Source organism: Centroberyx affinis, unplaced genomic scaffold (genome assembly GCF_046629955.1).
Source record: "Centroberyx affinis isolate AG114_WGS23_722 - 3 ecotype Tasmania unplaced genomic scaffold, CSIRO-AGI_Caff_v1 ptg002023l_1, whole genome shotgun sequence".
Lineage (NCBI taxonomy): Eukaryota > Metazoa > Chordata > Actinopteri > Beryciformes > Berycidae > Centroberyx > Centroberyx affinis.
In genome coordinates, this window is record NW_027280362.1 from 636193 (window position 1) to 654345 (window position 18153).

General features: G+C 43.3%; 1 protein-coding gene across 1 annotated transcript in view; it reads left to right on the plus strand.

Moving 5' to 3' along the window:
* Window positions 1–17616, plus strand: part of LOC139654007 (contactin-associated protein-like 4) — a 60795-nt gene extending 43179 nt beyond the window's left edge. The window contains exons 15-23 of the mRNA XM_071531023.1: window positions 521–691; window positions 2739–2957; window positions 6276–6515; window positions 8434–8663; window positions 10577–10705; window positions 11662–11749; window positions 15127–15342; window positions 15734–15805; window positions 17420–17616. Coding sequence (XP_071387124.1) covers window positions 521–691; window positions 2739–2957; window positions 6276–6515; window positions 8434–8663; window positions 10577–10705; window positions 11662–11749; window positions 15127–15342; window positions 15734–15805; window positions 17420–17616 — 1562 coding nt within the window. The remainder of the gene's footprint in view (window positions 1–520; window positions 692–2738; window positions 2958–6275; window positions 6516–8433; window positions 8664–10576; window positions 10706–11661; window positions 11750–15126; window positions 15343–15733; window positions 15806–17419) is intronic.
* The last annotated feature ends 537 nt before the right edge of the window (window positions 17617–18153 follow it).

An 18153-nucleotide genomic window follows, 5' to 3' on the forward strand; every position in this document is an offset into this window, starting at 1 on the left:
GTTTCCATTAACCAGTTGCTGTCACACACACTAGCTAATTGCCAAATGAAGAGCTATTATTAAAATATTATTCCCTTTATGCTCTTTACTCTGATAACAGCCTCTAATAAAAATAAATATTATAAACAAGTCTAAATTACATATTTTTCTTCTTTTAATTGCTTATAATTGCAGCTCTTAGTTTCCCGAGTAGATACATAAATAAATAATTGCGCTGCAAGATAAATTAACATAAATGAGAGTGTAGCTGGAGTTATGCCTTTGTTGTAAGCTAATTAGCTGAACAGTTGGTTCATTTGTTTACTACGTGATTTTCATTGTTAGACCATCATAATGAGTTTTCATTTTAAGAGCTTTGTTCCAAAATGAGATATCAACCTTTTGAAAAAACAGTTGCACGTACTCTTACTGAACAGCAAGCCACAGAGTACAATAAATTGATGTATTTCTAAACGGTGTTTAAAGGCGGTAAAGAAAGATGTCTAGTGTTTGGGAAATGAAGCCTTCGTTTGTCTGTCAGAGAACTTCTGGAACGCTGCGTTTTTCGACAAGGAGACGTCCTACCTCCACTTCCCCACCTTCCACGGAGAGCTGAGCGCGGACATCTCCTTCCTGTTCAAGACCACCGCCTCCTCCGGCGTCTTCCTGGAGAACCTGGGCATCAAGGACTTCATCCGGATCGAGCTCAGCTGTGAGTCAAAACTCAACATCATTGACTTAAAGTAATATTCTGTGATGATCTCGTCTGAATAGCTTTTCATTTTGCTTCTCTACTATCGCCTATTGATAGAACACAATAGTGACTCAGCCTATACCCGGTTCATGAAAGCTGTCACATTTGCTGTTCCATGACCTTCCAGGGGAAAATTCTGTGTGATCCTCAGGGAAATCGCAGCGTTGTTCCGGCAGCACCCAGCTCTCTGCCTGCACTGCTATTACTGCTCTTATTATGACAGCCGGTGTTGAGATTGCTCTGCGTCTCTATTAGTGCTGTTAATATGACTGAGCTTGGCTAGAGAACAGTTTCTAAATTAAGTTAGGCCTCTGGGTTTTTGTTTCACACGGTTCCACACTCCCATGCCAATACAGCTTGTCCCTCCCCTGTTCCCATCGCCCATGAGGGATGACGGTTTGTTTATGCACAGATGTCAGCGCTCTCCTAACTTCTCTCCTACATGTGGAGCGCGAACATGCTGACAATGTTGCTGAGCAGACAAGAAGAGCACGGCACTAACCTGCTAAGGTTTGGGGTTTGAGGCCCACTGAGGCAGAACGTGCTTAAAGTGTATATGTGACTGTAAAGTGCATCGGATGAAACCAAATGATAGCATTGCTGTCCCCTTAAGTGGTCAGATGTGTCGCAAAGTTTTAAAAAGATCAGATGTTGTCTTCCTGTGTGACTCCATGTATCGGCAAGGGTGGAAAAATATCCTAATTAAGTAGATGATGTTGTAATGTTGATGATGATGTAAAATGTTATCAGAGTAAAAGTTACTGAATTACTTTTTACAAAATGGAACATTGTTAAATATGATCTTTTCAATGCAATTCTAAAAGGCAGAGCGGACAGAAATCAAACTACATTGTTTTAATTGCAAAAGAAATTCCAAAATAGAGTAAAACCAGATTACTCTTCTCTCCTTGGCTGCCTGACCGTTCGCTGAATGAATGGCTCCATATTTGGCCAAATGACAACTGGCCAGTTTCTGATGTAATGCTGATGGACGGCCTACAAAATGTGTTCTCTGTAATGGGTGTGATTTAAAAAGTAGCAAGGTACAATAGAAGTCAAATGCAATACACAAGTGAAACCGTGCTTAGGTAAAAGTAAAATGACTTACTACTCAATTACAGTAACAAGAGTAAATTTAATTGGTTACTTCCACCCATGTCGACACTGTGAGTCCTGGGGGAAATCATGACAGGTCAGAGCTGAACTGGTAACAGCCGAGGAGCGAGCTTTGATGCCACACAACTGTCTGATCGCAGAATGGTGCTGAGACTTGGTATTTTCTGGTCATAGACACACACACACCCACACACACACACACACACACGCACACACACACACAGATGTGAGGCTGAAGCTGCAGTCTGTCCTGCCCTGGGCTGGTCAGTGAATCATGTCAGATGTGTGTCCAGCTGTCTGTCTGGCCTGCCAACAGATGGACCGGCAGGGGGAAGTCACATCCCAGACCTCTGCCAACAGTTGATGATGGAGGAACAGGGCTAACTAATGGATTCGCTGAAGGATGGCGTAGTCTGGAGCCAAATCAGGAGAAAATGCTTGTCCAATTAGCAATTTCACTGAAATTAGGCCCCTATTTTCAGTGAAATATGTCACACTTTGAAAAGAACCAAAACGTCAGTCAAGGTTGGATTAAATTTTCAATTTCTTGAAATAAAATGGCATTTTTCCTTTGTCAGCGTGTCACCACCATAACACACTGTACAATTTTGAGACTCTGTCTGACTGCAAATATGGAGATGTGATGTCAGTAAGGTGATGGTTTTCCCAGTGTGAGTCTTTGGAGGAGAGACAGGGGATTTACAGTTACAATTTACAGTCTCTCTTGTCTAGGGACACAATTATCTTAACATGCCGGTTTGTTTAAGCAGCAAGTTAGTATTCAGCGCTAACATCTGGTGTTGATGTCACCCATCCAAATGCAAATGACTCCCCTCTCTTCTTCCTCTCTTCATCACATCTATCATCCCACCCCACCACCCCCCTCCAGCTTCCACGGAGGTCCTCTTCTCCTTCGACGTGGGGAACGGGCCGCTGGAGGTGCGCGTGGCGGCGAGCGTCCCGCTGAACGACAACCGGTGGCACAGCGTCCGGGCCGAGCGCAACGTGAAGGAGGCGTCGCTCCGTGTCGACCAGCTCCCCGCCGCCACGCAGGAGGCTCCCGCCGACGGACACATCCATCTGCAGCTCAACAGCCAGTTATTCATAGGTGGGGAGTCTGTCTGTGTGTGTGTGTGTGTGTGTGTGTGTCTATATGTATCAGGACCAAATGATTGAAAACAGTGATAGAAAAATTAGTTAATTCCGCGAAAGTGAGGACATTTTGTTCATTTTCGTTCCTCACTTCTAGTTTAGGGTTAGGGACTTGGGTTTAGGTTAGGCTACAGGTTAAGATTTGGCATGTAGTGGTGAGGATTAAGATGATATAGGGAATTTATGTAGGGTTAGGGGTTAAGGAATGAATGTAGTCAGTGAAGGTCCTCACAAGTATAATACAATACGTGTGTGTGTGCGTGTGTGTGTGTGTGAATATTTCCCCTCATTAGCAGCAGAGTGCTGGTGATAATTGCTGTTAGGCCTTATCCCTTCTTATCCTTCAGACCACTTGGGACTCTAACAACATCAGTCACGCACGCACACACACACACACACACACACACAAATATCTTCTGTGAGTCCGGGGAACCAGGAGATTAGTCTTTTTGTCTCCCCAGCTCCTCCTGAAGTAAGCAGCCATTCACAGAAATTAAAGCTTTTAGATGGCTGACTTTTGGCTGACAGAGTCTCTTGTGACAACGAATGCCTCGATTTCTCTGCTTCCCAATCAAGTTAATACCAGGCAGTAGTGCAGTCTTGTTCAGCACAGTCTGGTATAATAGTTTTGGGACAGCTGATAGAGTTCAGACATCAGCACCAGACAGTCCTGTAGGTCTAATAGCGGTAAAACCTCTTCCTCCAGAGCCTTACATGACTCCACTGATGGCTAGTAGTCTTCTGGCTACTTCACATGAGCTTGGCTGCTATTGGCTGTATTGGAAAAACAAAGGGTCTTTGGCTGCTCAGCTGTATTGGAAAAGGAGATGCTGAGTCAACACTTTCTAAACGTTGAACAATAATTACCCTTGATAAATAACCATGTATTAGGGCGCGCTGATAGAAAGGTTCACGCAGTGTTTTTGTGTGTGTGTGGTTGTGTGTGCGTGCCTGCAGGGTGTTTGGTTTGCATGCAGCATAGAATTAACCATATGAGCTGCTATACTGTATTTTTAAGGTGTAAGTTCTTTATGCTTCCGTCTAAAACCCTGCATAAACTTTATCAACAGCGGCAATCCTGTTCTTCTCTGTTCCTCTCAACTTCATCAGTTCAAACTCTTATCCTAACTTCATCAATTCCGCAGACTTCCATAATTCTGTCTTTAACCTCTCCTATTGATATGGTGTGTGAGTGTGAGTGTGTGTGTGTGTGGGAGAGGGGGAGGTGCAAATCCATCCTGTATTATGAAGCTTTATCCTTCTGCAAATACTATGAATGTTCGTTCATATGTGTAAACACACATTTTGAAGGGAAAATCAACCAACAAATAATGATGAGATTGGACGGAGGCAGGGAGATGGAGGTGATCATTGATTGGCTGAGTGTGTTAAGCTAATAATCCACTCCGAATAGGAAGCAAGAAGTGGCCATCAGCCTTTCTCTTGATATGGGCAGGACCGTGCTGTGTTGTGTTTACTGGTGACGCCGAGGGATTCATGTGTTTGAATGGAAGATGTGACCGTATTATGAAATAGAAAGGCTGTTTGCATTGGACAAAGACTTGATTTACAGCAGAGCGTTAAGCATGCGGGAGTCTCCACCCCGCTTCCTGTTTCGTAAATTATGTTATGCCATAATATTTGCATGGCTTCTGTGAAATCATAATCTACAGTATGGCAAAGAAAGCTGCATTGTTATGAACAGCGTCGCCTATTTTTAATATATATAATTGCCTTGTACGAATTCATAAGGCAGTGTTTTCCATTGTTTGGATTAATAAGCCATAATATTGCCATTGTTCAAGGTCCTTTATTGCCATCTGTAGGAATAAATTTTGCATATATAACACACAAGCTATAGTATTTCCTTGTATAATTCATCAGCCATAGTTAATATGATAGTCATATTAATAAGTCATAGTGATGAGCTACAGTGCATTAGTACTGTAATATTCTCTATGCTGGTTAATGTGAGCAGGTTTTCTTGCTTTGTCCATATAGCCATGCATTTTGATGCAATACTGCACTGTAGGCAGGTTGCCTTCAATGGCTGCTTTGATCTCCACTTCAAAAATCCTTGGTATTGCTTTTTATGCCCTGTAATGTAATCTATTTTGTGTTTTAAGCACTGTTCTGATACCATACTGAGAGCCTGTAATCCTAAATGTAAGCCTAAGAGGTGAGGCTGCTTTACGGCTGCTTAAGAGGTTGAAATCCTCACTTTTCTTCAAGCTTCTTCTCTTGACTCCCCCGTTAGGCTTTTTTTTTTTTCTCTGGTTGTTCTTGTGCTATGTGTTGCTCTCTTGGTCAGAGGTGGAGTTCCTCAGGGATTTGTCTTTGGCCTTTTGGCACCAGTGCAGCAAGGATTTAATTATTGATACGCAGTCATAACCTGTGGATATTTTCCTGAAAATACACATTCCTGCATCGGATAATAAAAAGAATAAAGTATCAAGTATCAATTTGGTATGAATGTACATTTCATTCAGTATAGTCAACCCATTCCTTATCGTGTCATTTAGAGAATTCTTTATTACATTTCCACCTCTGTATTCTCTTGTTTTGTCTATAGCTAGGTCTATGTTTTATATTTCTTGTGGCAGAAAGACACTAGAATGGAGTCGTACAGAGGTTAGCGATGTAGCGGTGTGAAAAGCTGCTGTGACTGTGAACATTTGAGACTTTTCCAGGTTCAAGCTCCGAGCGCACCAAGCTGCCAAGTCCAATCTGTGGGGACAATAACAATTGGCATGCGTGAATGAAAAATAAGAGGCTGCCAGGTTTGAACTCTGAGAGCGATGTGATTTTTTTTTGCCAAGTCTAAAAACTGTGAACAATTTCAAGTTGCCACATCAGAATGTTAATTGTCAAGTGAAAGGAAGAAGAGATTGTTAGTGGAGAGGACATCTAGCAGACAGCCTGCCAGATGGCTCGCCACCCACCCGGTTAGCCAGTCAACAGCCAGCAAGGTGCTAGGCAGTAAGATATATGGCAGGTAAAAGTCTGTTCCCCGGATCCCTGCTCCCACAGCTATTTGTTTTATTGCTGCTTCATTGGCGTGTCGTGTTATAGAGACCAGTGCTGCAGAACAAGAGTTGTGCTCCTTGGTGTGCAGGAGCAATACTTGGCCTGTGGCTGTCAATCACACTATCCTGCAGGAAATAGATGACAGGGGGAGAAATGAGAAATTAGAGAAACTAGACCACAGACTTGCAGTCATACAGAGAGAGGGAGAGAGAGAAAAGTATTATGCGTATTGTATTTTTTTTGGCAGGAGGCACGGCGTCCAGGCAGAAGGGCTTCCTGGGCTGCATCCGCTCGCTGCAGCTGAACGGCGTCACCCTGGACCTGGAGGAGAGGGCGAAGATCACCCCCGGGGTCCGACCCGGCTGCCCCGGCCACTGCAGCAGCTACGGCCCGCTCTGCCGGAACCAGGGCCGCTGTGTGGAGAGAGCCAGCGGCTTCTCCTGCGACTGCAGCCTGTCGGCCTACACCGGAGCCTTCTGCCACAGAGGTACACACATGCTGATACACACTGGAGGCTTCTGGCATTCATGAGGGGCTCTCAGCATACACACTAGAGCCAGAGATTGTGTGCATTCATGCCTTGAAGTAATAATCCATGGCATTCTCTATTACTGATTGATAGAACACAATAGTGATTCAACCTATATCCAGTTCATGAAAGCTTTCTAAACACCCGCTGTCTGGTAGCTGGAATAAACAGAAGAAGAACTGGGTAGTTAGCATGAGCAGTGACAGCCGCCATGGCTAGCCAGACAAAGAAAAGGGCGCCACCTACAGAAACTCAAACTTCATTAATAGAAAAGCCATGAAAAATACACTGTGTGATCGACAGGTGATCTCTGGGAAGTGCGGTGCAGAAACACCACAGCAATTAGCGCCGAGCACCAAATGCGTCACCGAAATTCTAAAAAAGGATATCACAGATTATCACTTTAATGTCTCTCTGCGACACTTGTCTCACTTCTTCAAATTGCTGAAAAATACTGCTATATGTGACTATCCTGTACAGCATGGTGTGTAACTGACTGGTAACCACTTTGCTTTACACTAGAATAGTTTACAGTCTACAATAGAGTTTCTAATAGTGGTTATTTAACACTATCAGAATAGCAGTTACAGCTCTGAGTACAAGCTAACTCAATAACAGAGAACTGGACTGCAGCAATGGATTCATTTGTGAGCAGACAGAGCCGCCTATGTTCAAGCTGTTTTATTATGACTTGTCGTCTATCGGTTGCTTCCAGAGCAGAACAGAGCATAGGTCAGCTTTCTGAAGTGGACCCTTCAGTCGGTCCACATCAGACCGACCCTGACCGTCTGTCTCTTTAAGTCTCTGCAAAGCTATAGCTTCCGAAACAGTCACTTTGAGTGTGGGCATAATGAACCGCTGCTGTGTAAAGGTCAAGCATCAGGATTATTTTAGAGGACTCTCCTAGCGCGCTTCACACACGGCAGAAGTAGCTGTCGAGGGCTCGCTGGACTCACAGCGCGTTTAAAGTCAGTTTGATGGCCGAGTGCGGTTACAGTATGTGATGCAGAATGTACAGTATGTTCTATAATTCATGCAGACAGCTCGGTTTTTTGTTGAGCAATCACAGTGGTGGGGGGAGAGACCGTGCTGATACAATTAGTAGCCGACATTCAAACTGTTTTTTTTCACATTCCAGTAGCAGTTTTGACTGTTAGAGATGCTCATGTTTTCTTTAGCCAACTAATAAGGCACTGCTAAGCTGGTTAGATACTGTAAAATAATTTAAAACTTAATAGACTTCATTTACCAAGCAATAACAAATATGAACAGAGAGTATTTTTGATATAGTGTAAAGTAATGGAAAAACACTTCAGCTACATATTAGAACGTACTGAGGCTTTACCATAATTTGGTACATATATAGAAATATTGATGAATGTGGTTCAGTAGGCCCTCTACCCTTTTTTTTCTTTCTTTTTTTTATTACTATTGTTATTTTAAGCATTCTTTTATCTCATTACTATTGTTATTTCAAGTATTCTCTTATCTTATCATTGATTATTTGTATTGTATTGCTTTATTGTGAGGACTCCAGGAAGACTAGCTGTAATTAATTTGGCAGCTAATGGGGATCCTAATAAAACAAAACGAGGCCATTGTCTTTGCTGATAGTGTTCTAATGTGAAACACTTTTCATCACATTGTCGGGACATTCATCACACAAAACAAATAAGGAAGGCATTTTTACCTCGGCCCGCCAAATCAATCTCTTTTGTCCACCCCCTCCTGTACGGGCCGTCACCCTCCATCAGCGTTTAATAGTTTCTCAGCCGCTACAGATGAAGCAGAGAGGGACATGTGACAGCAACAATACAGGCGAGTTCACCGGTCCACTCAGCCACTGATCCACACCGACGACTCGCTAACTTTTCAGAGGTGTCAGCCAGCTTCAAGTCGGCGACGTCCGTCAGCTACACCTTCAAGGAGCCCTACGAGCCGAGCAGGAACAGCAGCGCCTTGCCCTCCTCCATCTACTCCGACATGACGCTGAGAGGAGAGAAGATCTCCCTGGGCTTCAGGACTGGCCAGAGTCCGGCCCTGCTACTCTACGTCAGCTCCTTCTACAGAGAGTACCTGGCCCTGCTCATCAACAGACACGGTGAGGCAGCGCACATGGCTTTTTATCGGGTTTTTGTGAAGGATTTTCTTTCCACGTGTTTCTCTTCTCCTGCTCCTTCCCTTTCTATTGCGCGCCCCCTCTCCTCACTTTTTCTTATCCCTCCCATCTCGTCCTTCCTGCAGTTTACTTCCGTTCAACTGTCCTATCTTCCTCTCCTCTCCTCTCCCCTCCTCTCCTCTCCTTTCCTCTCCTTTCCTCTCCTCTCCTCTCCTCTCCTCTCCTCTCCTCTCCTCTCCTCCCCTCCCCTCTTCATCTCAACCAGATCCAGTAGGAATATTCAATTTCTTTCTCCCTCTGGATTCAGCCTGTCATCCTCTGCCGCCTCCCAGTCCATGCAGCCAGACTAATTGTTATGTATCACCTCACGTTTAAAAAAAAACACAAAAAAAACATTTGCTGGAATTACTATTAAGACATTAGGAGTCGTGTTCTTTACAGATTTCAATCCAAAACAACAAATTATCCCGCTAATAGAAGTAGCACACAGCCTGGTGTTAATGATTTAGGGATAGCAGGGCATTCAGATGGCAGTGGCGATCAAGTCGTCATCATACTGCAGCCATACTGAAGCAGCTAATTAAATCCCTGACAGAGGTTTCTCCTGGACGCCCCAAGATGGCTTCTCTCATGTTTCCCTCCCTCGCTGCTGCAGTAACACAAGCCTCAGCCGCAGCACACACACACACACACACACAAACTCTGCTATCCTAGACAATCACCGAAAGCCTGAAACACTCTGTGCTTTTATCATCAACTTGAGCTCCTATGACAAATAATTGCTCCCTATTAGTGTGTGTGCCTCCGTGAGAAAGGAATGCAGCAGAAATCTGGATATGGAAACAATTATGTGTTTGTGTGAAGTGATAAGATATAAACTTTGTAGAATAAATGTGGTGTGGTTTTTTTTTTTTTTTTTAGGATGATTATTCCCTATCTCTCCTCTTCATCTGTAGACATCACAGGGCATTCAAATTATCCATCTCAGCACCCTGGAAATTACTCAGCGTAGCGCTGTGGAAATTTGGAAAATTAATTTTTATATCGTGAAGCGTTATTGATAGAGATAGAGCAATAATCCTGGAAGTATTAAATGATTTGTAGCGTCTTAATGCGGCTGCTGCTGCCTTGGAACATTCAGATATCGCTTAATTAAATGTTCATTCTTTGAAGGAGGGAGTGCATGTTTTCTAAGATGCTTTCTAACTAGAGCAGAGAACCTGGACATTTGAAGTGAAATGATTTATGTGATTAATGAATTAACAAAGGCTAATTTAATTGTGTCTTGGATGTTTAACTCCATGCATCAAGCCAACATCTAAGAAACTATATGTTCGCTTTGATTTTTGTTTAATCCTTGAGAAAGTACTAAAAGGCTGATTCAAACATGTTTCTACCAACTTAGCAACATTGTAAAGATCAGATTCATATCTGGTACTTTTATTGTCTATGGCACTGACTTTTATTTATTGTTTTATTAGAGAGCACTTTGCGATTTCTTCCACTGAAATGATGGCAGTATTGCAAGTTGAAATGTTTTTAATGATCTTGTGTTTTTTATACTTGATGGGTAATAGCTATGGTATGAGGTTACACTGTATACCATACATTATATTATACCATATAATAGAATATGGTGCTTCAACCATTCAGTAAAAAAAGGGATTTTCAGTCCAGGGAACTAAAGTAGTAATGTGGAAAAAGGTTCAGGACAGCAACTTTTTCCCTCCAACAATCATTTTTGGCTTAAGTGCTTTTCAGCAAACTCTGTCGTAAGTGCACAATATATTATAATAATCTAATATTTGCATTCTTAAGGTGTACCAGGTTTGGCTGTGTTTTTCTGTCTGCACTTCCATTGTAAAGTGACAGCATGTTGTTTTGTGTTTGTGAAGATGAGCTGGAGCTTTGGTACAAGTTGCACAGCAGCAGAGATGTGGAGGTGCTGGGCAGCAGAGTCAGGAACCTGGCTAATGGACGGCTGCACACAGTAACCATCAGGAGACTGACAGACACTGTCTCTGTCCAGGTAACACACACACACACACGTACACATGTACACACACACACACACACACACACACCACACACATTCAACACTCTCACACTCAACGAACAGTTCAGTCAGCGTTACAGAAGCTGGTACTGACCTGTGGAAATAAAATTCATATATTTTTCATTTCCACTAAGGTCAATACCCTAACTGTCTTTAAAAAAACATCATCTTTACCTCCTTGATATGTTGTATTCCCTGTTGAAACAGGATGTTGGGGTTGGACATAACACAGTGAGCAATCATTCAAAAGTCTAAACCAATGGAACATCAGCCAGCGAAAGGCAGTGTTATTTGATGGGAGGGGCGGAGGGGCGGGACTGTTCAAAACTCTGTGATGGTTTTATTGGTTGGAATTTTTATTTATGCCTACTAGTGCAGCATGAGGTCCCCATTAAAGATACTCTGTTTTCCAGGCAGTAAAAGTAATGGGTGTTCATTTCATGGGGACTTTAAGCTACTTTCAGTTCCTCTGTTGTCTGCGGCTCAACTTCAGTGTCACAGTCTACATTAGCAGATGTCCCATTGATAAATGATTCACTAACACCCCAAATCTCTGTGGGCTTCCAATACATTATGTCCTCTCTTTTGTGCTTTAGAGAGAATAGTGTTTTCCTTTGAGGCTCCTCAGAACCTGCTGCAGTTGCTGTGAAACACAACAGCACACTATTAGTTTTCAGCTTTGGTGTTGAATCCCATTTTAAATATGGAGGTCGGATTAAAACATCAGGCGAGCCTCCGGCTGGCTCTTCATATTTAACTCCTCTCTTCAGTCATTTGTCGAAGTCTCTTCACAGAGCAACGCTCATTAAAACTCTCTATACCGGAGAACGCCATGCTAGGCAACTGTCACTGAAAGTGTGGAGTCTTTGCTTTCCCGCTGAGCCTTTTCCCACTGCTCCTTTACAGAGATACTGTGCATTTACTTTCAGATTGACCAGAACGCCAGAGAGGACTTCAACCTGACGGCTGATGTGGAATTCAACGCCATCAAGTCGCTAGTTCTGGGTAGAGTGCACGGTAAGTGAGGCACTCTTCTGAGCGCGGGGCTCATGCACTTAAGACAGACTCATTTGAATAACGGCACTGAGATGTTTGGCCTTATCTGACAATCAGCTATTCTGGAGCTTTCCACTGTTTTATATTCATCACACTGGCTGGACCCCAGGGAAAGCTGCTGTCTGTACAACAGCTGTGCTGCTCTTACACCGCCAAGATGGCAACAATATTCAAATGGTCACAAAGAGCACTTTAGCTCTGAGTGGAGCTGTAAACTCAGAACAACCTTAGAACTGAGTACAGGTGGAACCGCCCCCATAAGTAATCATCATGTGGTATTGGATGCATTGTAAAGCCATATGGGTAGGTATATTTGCGTAAATAGTCATGATGGCATTATTTTCTTTTTCCAGTAACAGTAGCAGCTCAGAACCGATATGTTGGTGTGTTCTTATCTGTGTTATCAAAACGGTGAGCGGTACAGTCTTCTTTCCTCATGCCTGTCTAGCTGAGCAGCCTCAGACAGCCTTGATGGTAATAACTTCAGAAAAGGTCCTCCACTTTGTATGGTAATGAGGAGAGATTGAAAAGAACAAATTACTTAGAAGATTGGAGTCAGCACCCCGCAATCCAACATAGCGACCCATAAGCCTTAGCTGCGGTGGGCAGGGTCAGGATGAACCAGGAAGTCAGCCCGTACAGTTCAACCTCTTTCTGCGTGACAGACTATTGTACTTCCTCTCCTCCTCTATAGGACCCGCCTGTCTGTCTGCCTGCCGGGTGCTGCTGTTAAGCGGGCAGGACTTGTAGTAATGTCACGGTGACATTGTGCATTTCTCTGCTATGGCTTGTGTTCTTTTTCAATAGCGCCATCTGAGACAAGCTGAGAAGTAAGCTGTTAAAAACGTGAGGGGCTGAGGGGCTTTGAAAGTGCAGTCGCAGCTCCCTGGTGTGAAAACGCTATGTTCGCTGTAAAAACTGATGCTAGCTCTTACTAGCTCTTACTTAACATTTCTTTTTCACAGTTTTGACCATGGCAAATGCAAAAACACAGTTCGTTATGCATACATTATACACGCACTCACTGCAGGAAATGAGAACTGATGCCACAACTGTTTTCGGGGTAAAGCCTGTGCATTTTGTGCTAATGGCATCTGTGTTGACACGGGCCGTGTTAGTATGTGACCCGGCCTTCCCTCCGCTGAGCCAGAGGACTCCAACAGTCATATCAGTATCACAGAGGCAGCAAGATAGTTGATTCACTGTCACTCCCTGCCAGCCCTGTCATCCATCAGCCTAACTAATGGACCAGGAGAGAACGGAGAGAGACTCCGACGCTCACAGAGAGAGAAAGAGACGGAGAGCGGGAGGAAGGAGAGAGAGAAAGATGGAGAAAGAGAGAGATAGCGATACAGAGAGAGAGATAGAGAGAGGGGGGGGGTGGAGGTAAAGGCCCGGCAGCAGGCTGAGAGGAGGTGGACAGTAATATTCGGGGTCTAGCAGCAGGATCCAAGGCCAGTGGTTCCGCTGCTTGCACAAACATCCATATATTTCTTGGTAAAACCACTTTTCAGCACTTTGACCAGCCATTAACGCAGGTGATTAAAGTTGGATTTTACTGCTGTTCATTTGTAAGAGGTCGTAACAATCTTTGACATTTCACCACATTTTCACAACCTGTAATCATACTCTTCTTTCTTTCGCGCTCACATATCTGCTGGATATTTGTTTTTGTGTGTGTGTGTGTGTGTGTGTGTGTGTATGTATGTGTGTGTGTAGATGAAGCTACTATACATAATCGTGTGCACATGCATGCTGGGTAAAAGCCAATCAGATCTTCCCTAAAATGACTCAAAAGGACCCTAAAATGACCCTAAAAGGGGCGAAGGGTAGAGATAGAGGTAGAAGTGTGTGTGTGTGTGTGTGTGTGTATGTGTGTCTTCTTAACCAGTGGAGAAAAGAGACTGTATGCTATCTCACTCAGACAATCCACTGCCACCACTGTCACTTAAATCTGCAACACTGTGGCATTATTGAGTTTTTTCCTCTCATCTGCAGCATTTCGCCCGCTACTTCAGCTCCATTTTGAGCGCTGGTCAATAGATATACCGTGTCATGAGATATATAATTCAAAGTCAAATTATTTCCTGCGGCTCCGAGGATCGCATTCAATTTAAAACCCCATCAAAGCTTGATCAAATATACAGCTGATAGACGGCCCTCTGAAGCCAAAGCACTCTGCGGCCTCCCTCTTATGTAGGGAAGAGTTGTTTCATTCAGGTAATAACTTGGATAATCGGCAATGATTTCCCATACTATCAAATGACACCGCGGGAATAATTGTAGTTCACCTTGACGTTTATAGCTCTAGTCTAGACGATTGTATTTTGCACACATTATCCCCCCACAAAAAAAGTGGTGTTGTGAGGAAATTAGCCAAAAGAGAACGCCACTGGTATTTTCCCTTAAGGACGGTTATGTAACGTGTATTAATGTTTATTATACATCATTTAGTTCTGACAGCAAACGATCAGCGGGGAGGCATTCCATTAAGTGCCAAAAGCTCACAACAGTTGCACTCGTATAAATGGCAATGGCATTCTGTCATACATCATATTATGTCATCAGTGACAGAGATATCAAAAACCTGCTCCTCACACTGGTGGCAGAGTAATACTGTAGGAGTAGTTGAAATCTTTTTTTGTGTTTTGTAAGTATCTCTATATATAAAAGCTGTTGGAAAGCAGCAGTAATACACTTAAATTCATGCTATACTGCAAAATATCGGCATAACATTCCCTCTTGTATATTTTTGCTTAATTATTAGTCATTAAAGGAGATAATTGTAGCATTTTAACATAAAAAATCATTCTCATTTTAATTTTGAGGTATTAGAATAATTACTGTAAACATACAACACCATCGCCAAGAAGAAAAGAAGCCTCTACCGGCCTCTACACTGCGTTTTACATTGTGAGCCACCAGGTCAGATTTGGCGGGAAATCTGCTGGATTGCTTTATGGCACAAAAAAGTTAAAAACTGATGGGAATCACTTCTAACATGTTTATCCTCTTCAGTAAAGCCAAAGAGGAAACATTTGACTGAAGAAAGAAAGATTCAAGATACAAAGATCCTTTTTTGCGACAGGAAGGAATGGGATTTATGGGAAATGTGGCCTTAAATTTGAGGAATAAGCACTAACAATACCACTGTTGTGAGATAGAGGCTACCAGTCATCTCAACCATGGTCTCATCAAAATGCTGCACATCGCACCTTTAATACTCATCTCAGGCTGTACAGTTTGATGCAAATCACTGACCCCCAGTTTGTCTGTCTTCCTGTCTGTCTGCCTCTTCTTCTGTCTCTCTCTCTGTCTTCCTCTCTCTCTGCATGCAGAGTCAGATGAGCTGGATGCAGACTTGGCCAGGCTGGCCTCTCTGGGCTTCACAGGCTGCCTGTCAGCGGTCCATTTTAACTCCATCAGCCCCCTGAAAGCCGCCCTGCTCCACCCCGACAGCCCCGTGATCGTCACCGGCCCGCTGGTCCAGTCCAGCTGTGGCTCCTCCTCTCCAGCCAATCCCTACGCAGCAGAAACCACGCACTCCTTATCAGGTAAAAGACAGATATCAGACTATATTAATTGTCTATTATTAGACAGAGACAGAGATGAGAATGGTCAGATATCTGTAGTAGAGTACTTTCAAGATGTGCTGAGGCATTCAATGGGTCCTGTCTGCACTGACTGATGGTTCTCATCGCGACTCTACCTTTCTCTTCTCTGTCTCTCTACTCCTTTACCTTCATCTTTCTCTTTTCCTTATTCTATTTCATGCTTTCTCTAATTTCCCTCTTGCCTCCCTCCTGTCATTGTTCTCTTTGTTCCCCTTTCTAAATCGTTTCTCCTCTCCTGTCTCTCCTCTGTATCTCTCTTTGTCTTCTCCTATGCTTGTCGTTCTGTTTACTCGATTCTTCTCTCTCTCTCTCTCCCTCACTCTCTCTGCAGACCAGTCTGGCTCGGTGGATCCAGGTCAACCTCTAGTCAATGCCATCAGGAGTGACTCAGCTCTAATTGGAGGTAACAGGAATCCATTTCTCCCGGGTTGGAAACATTTCATTATCAGATCATAACCGCAGGTGACTCATAGCTCCCGTCTTATGGATGATGCAGCCGAATATCACGTATAAGAGATAAGACCGTACTCAAAACAAGGGAAGGAGATGTGACAGGTTGGCAGAATACCGTTCCGTTTAACTTTTGAACGTCTGCCAGTTGAGATGGATCCAGGAGAGGAATTAGGAGTTTTGATCTTGGAGGCTGTGGAGAAAGTCAAAGGCAGGGAGAAGAAGGTGTGTGTCGGCTGATTAATGAGAAGATTTTGGGTCTGAATGTGCAAAAAATAATGCACAGCTAAATATTTAAACAAACGGTTTGCTGATGTAGGAACTTTATACTGTTATTTTTATATGTGTGGGCATTTTAAAACCACTTTAATGCAGCATTAAAATGAGCCAGGCAGTATTTTGGCTGTCCAATTTCGAGATAGTTTGCTCTACCACATGGAACCAGAAACACGAGTGAATTAAACTGGATGGCGCTATGCTCCTGTACAGCTACAACAAGGCTCCGCAACACAATCAGACCACCGCTAGGAAGAGGAAATCACAGACACGGGGGAGAAATACAGTCAGAAATCACATTCCCACTTCACAGCCTTCGCACGGTCCTTTGACAAATTCTAGTGCGCTAGATTTAGAGATGAGAAAATCAGAGTGGCAGGCAGGGAAGAGAGTGAAGTCAAGACCCTCCATTGTTCCACAACAATACGCGCATTCAAATATCACCGCCGAGCTACAATATGCAGACGGCATTACGACCGGATGCATTAATTAGCACAAGCTTTAGAGGACAGGAATAGTCTGTTTTAATAAAGCATAGGTGTAGATGCTTGGTGGATATTTATCTCATTTTATAGGAGTTTGGTGGATATTTATCTCATTTTATTGGCATATGGTGGACATTTATCTCATTTTTTAAGCGTATAGTGGATATTTATGTCATTTTATAGGTGTGTGGTGGATATCTATCTCATTTTATAGGTGTGTGGTAGATATTTATCTCATTTTATTAGCATATGGTGGACATTTATCTCATTTTTTAAGCGTATAGTGGATATTTATGTCATTTTATAGGTGTGTGGTGGATATTTATCTAATTTTATAGGTGTGTGGTGGATATCTATCTCATTTTATAGGTGTGTGGTGGATATCTATCTCATTTTATAGGTGTGTGGTGGATATTTATCTAATTTTATAGGTGTGTGGTAGATATTTATCTCATTTTATTAGCATATGGTGGACATTTATCTCATTTTTTAAGCGTATAGTGGATATTTATGTCATTTTATAGGTGTGTGGTGGATATTTATCTAATTTTATAGGTGTGTGGTGGATATCTATCTCATTTTATAGGTGTGTGATGGATATTTATCTCATTTTATAGGTGTGTGGTGGATATTTATCTCATTTTATAGATGTGTGGTGGATATTTATCTCGTTTTATAGGTGTGTGATGGATATTTATCTCGTTTTATAGGTGCATGGTGAACCTATCTCATTTTAGAACAAATGGAGACTTTTGTTCTAAAACCAGATAGTCTTCCAAAGTGTCTCTTATCTCTGTGGGTTCCAGGCGTGATAGCAGTGGCGATCTTCGTCACCGTGTCGGCGCTGGCGATAATGGCCAGACTGATCTACCGGAGGAAAGAGACGTACCGGAACCAGGAAGTGAAGCGCGTGCAGCCCGACGACGGCCCGGAGTTCCCCTTCAGCAGCCAGCCGGACCCCCAGAGCGCTCCCAGCCCGAACCAAAAGGAGTACTTCATTTAGTCGGACCCCCCCGCTGACCCGGCGGTGTCGTGGACAGACGGGACGGACCGGGATGACTCGCCAAGCCTCAGTGCTTTACAAGACACACGCACAGTCCCTCAGCCACCGGTACCGGTGGCTCGACAAGACGCGAAGACAAACAACAGAACGAGTCATACTTCTTTTTGCTTTCTTTCTGTTTTGTAAATAGTGCACAGTGGCACAAACGGGGGGCGAACGTGTCGGACTCGAAGGTGTCCATGCTGTCGTTTACAAAGATGTAAATATTTAACAAATGTAAACGGTGATTTGTGTCCTTATAACGATCTTACTATATGTTACAAATGATTATTAAAAGGAGTCACGCAGTCCGGCGATGGCGATGACGATTCAGACACAGCTTTGTTGCAGTGAAAGTAGACGTTTGGACTCTGATTTCTAAGCATTTTTCTATGAGGATGACGACTCTTCGGTGAAATCTGAGACATATGTGTCAGAACATGAAAAGAGGCATTTTAAGTGACTGGCGGATTGACATGCTGCTGCTCCACATCTACA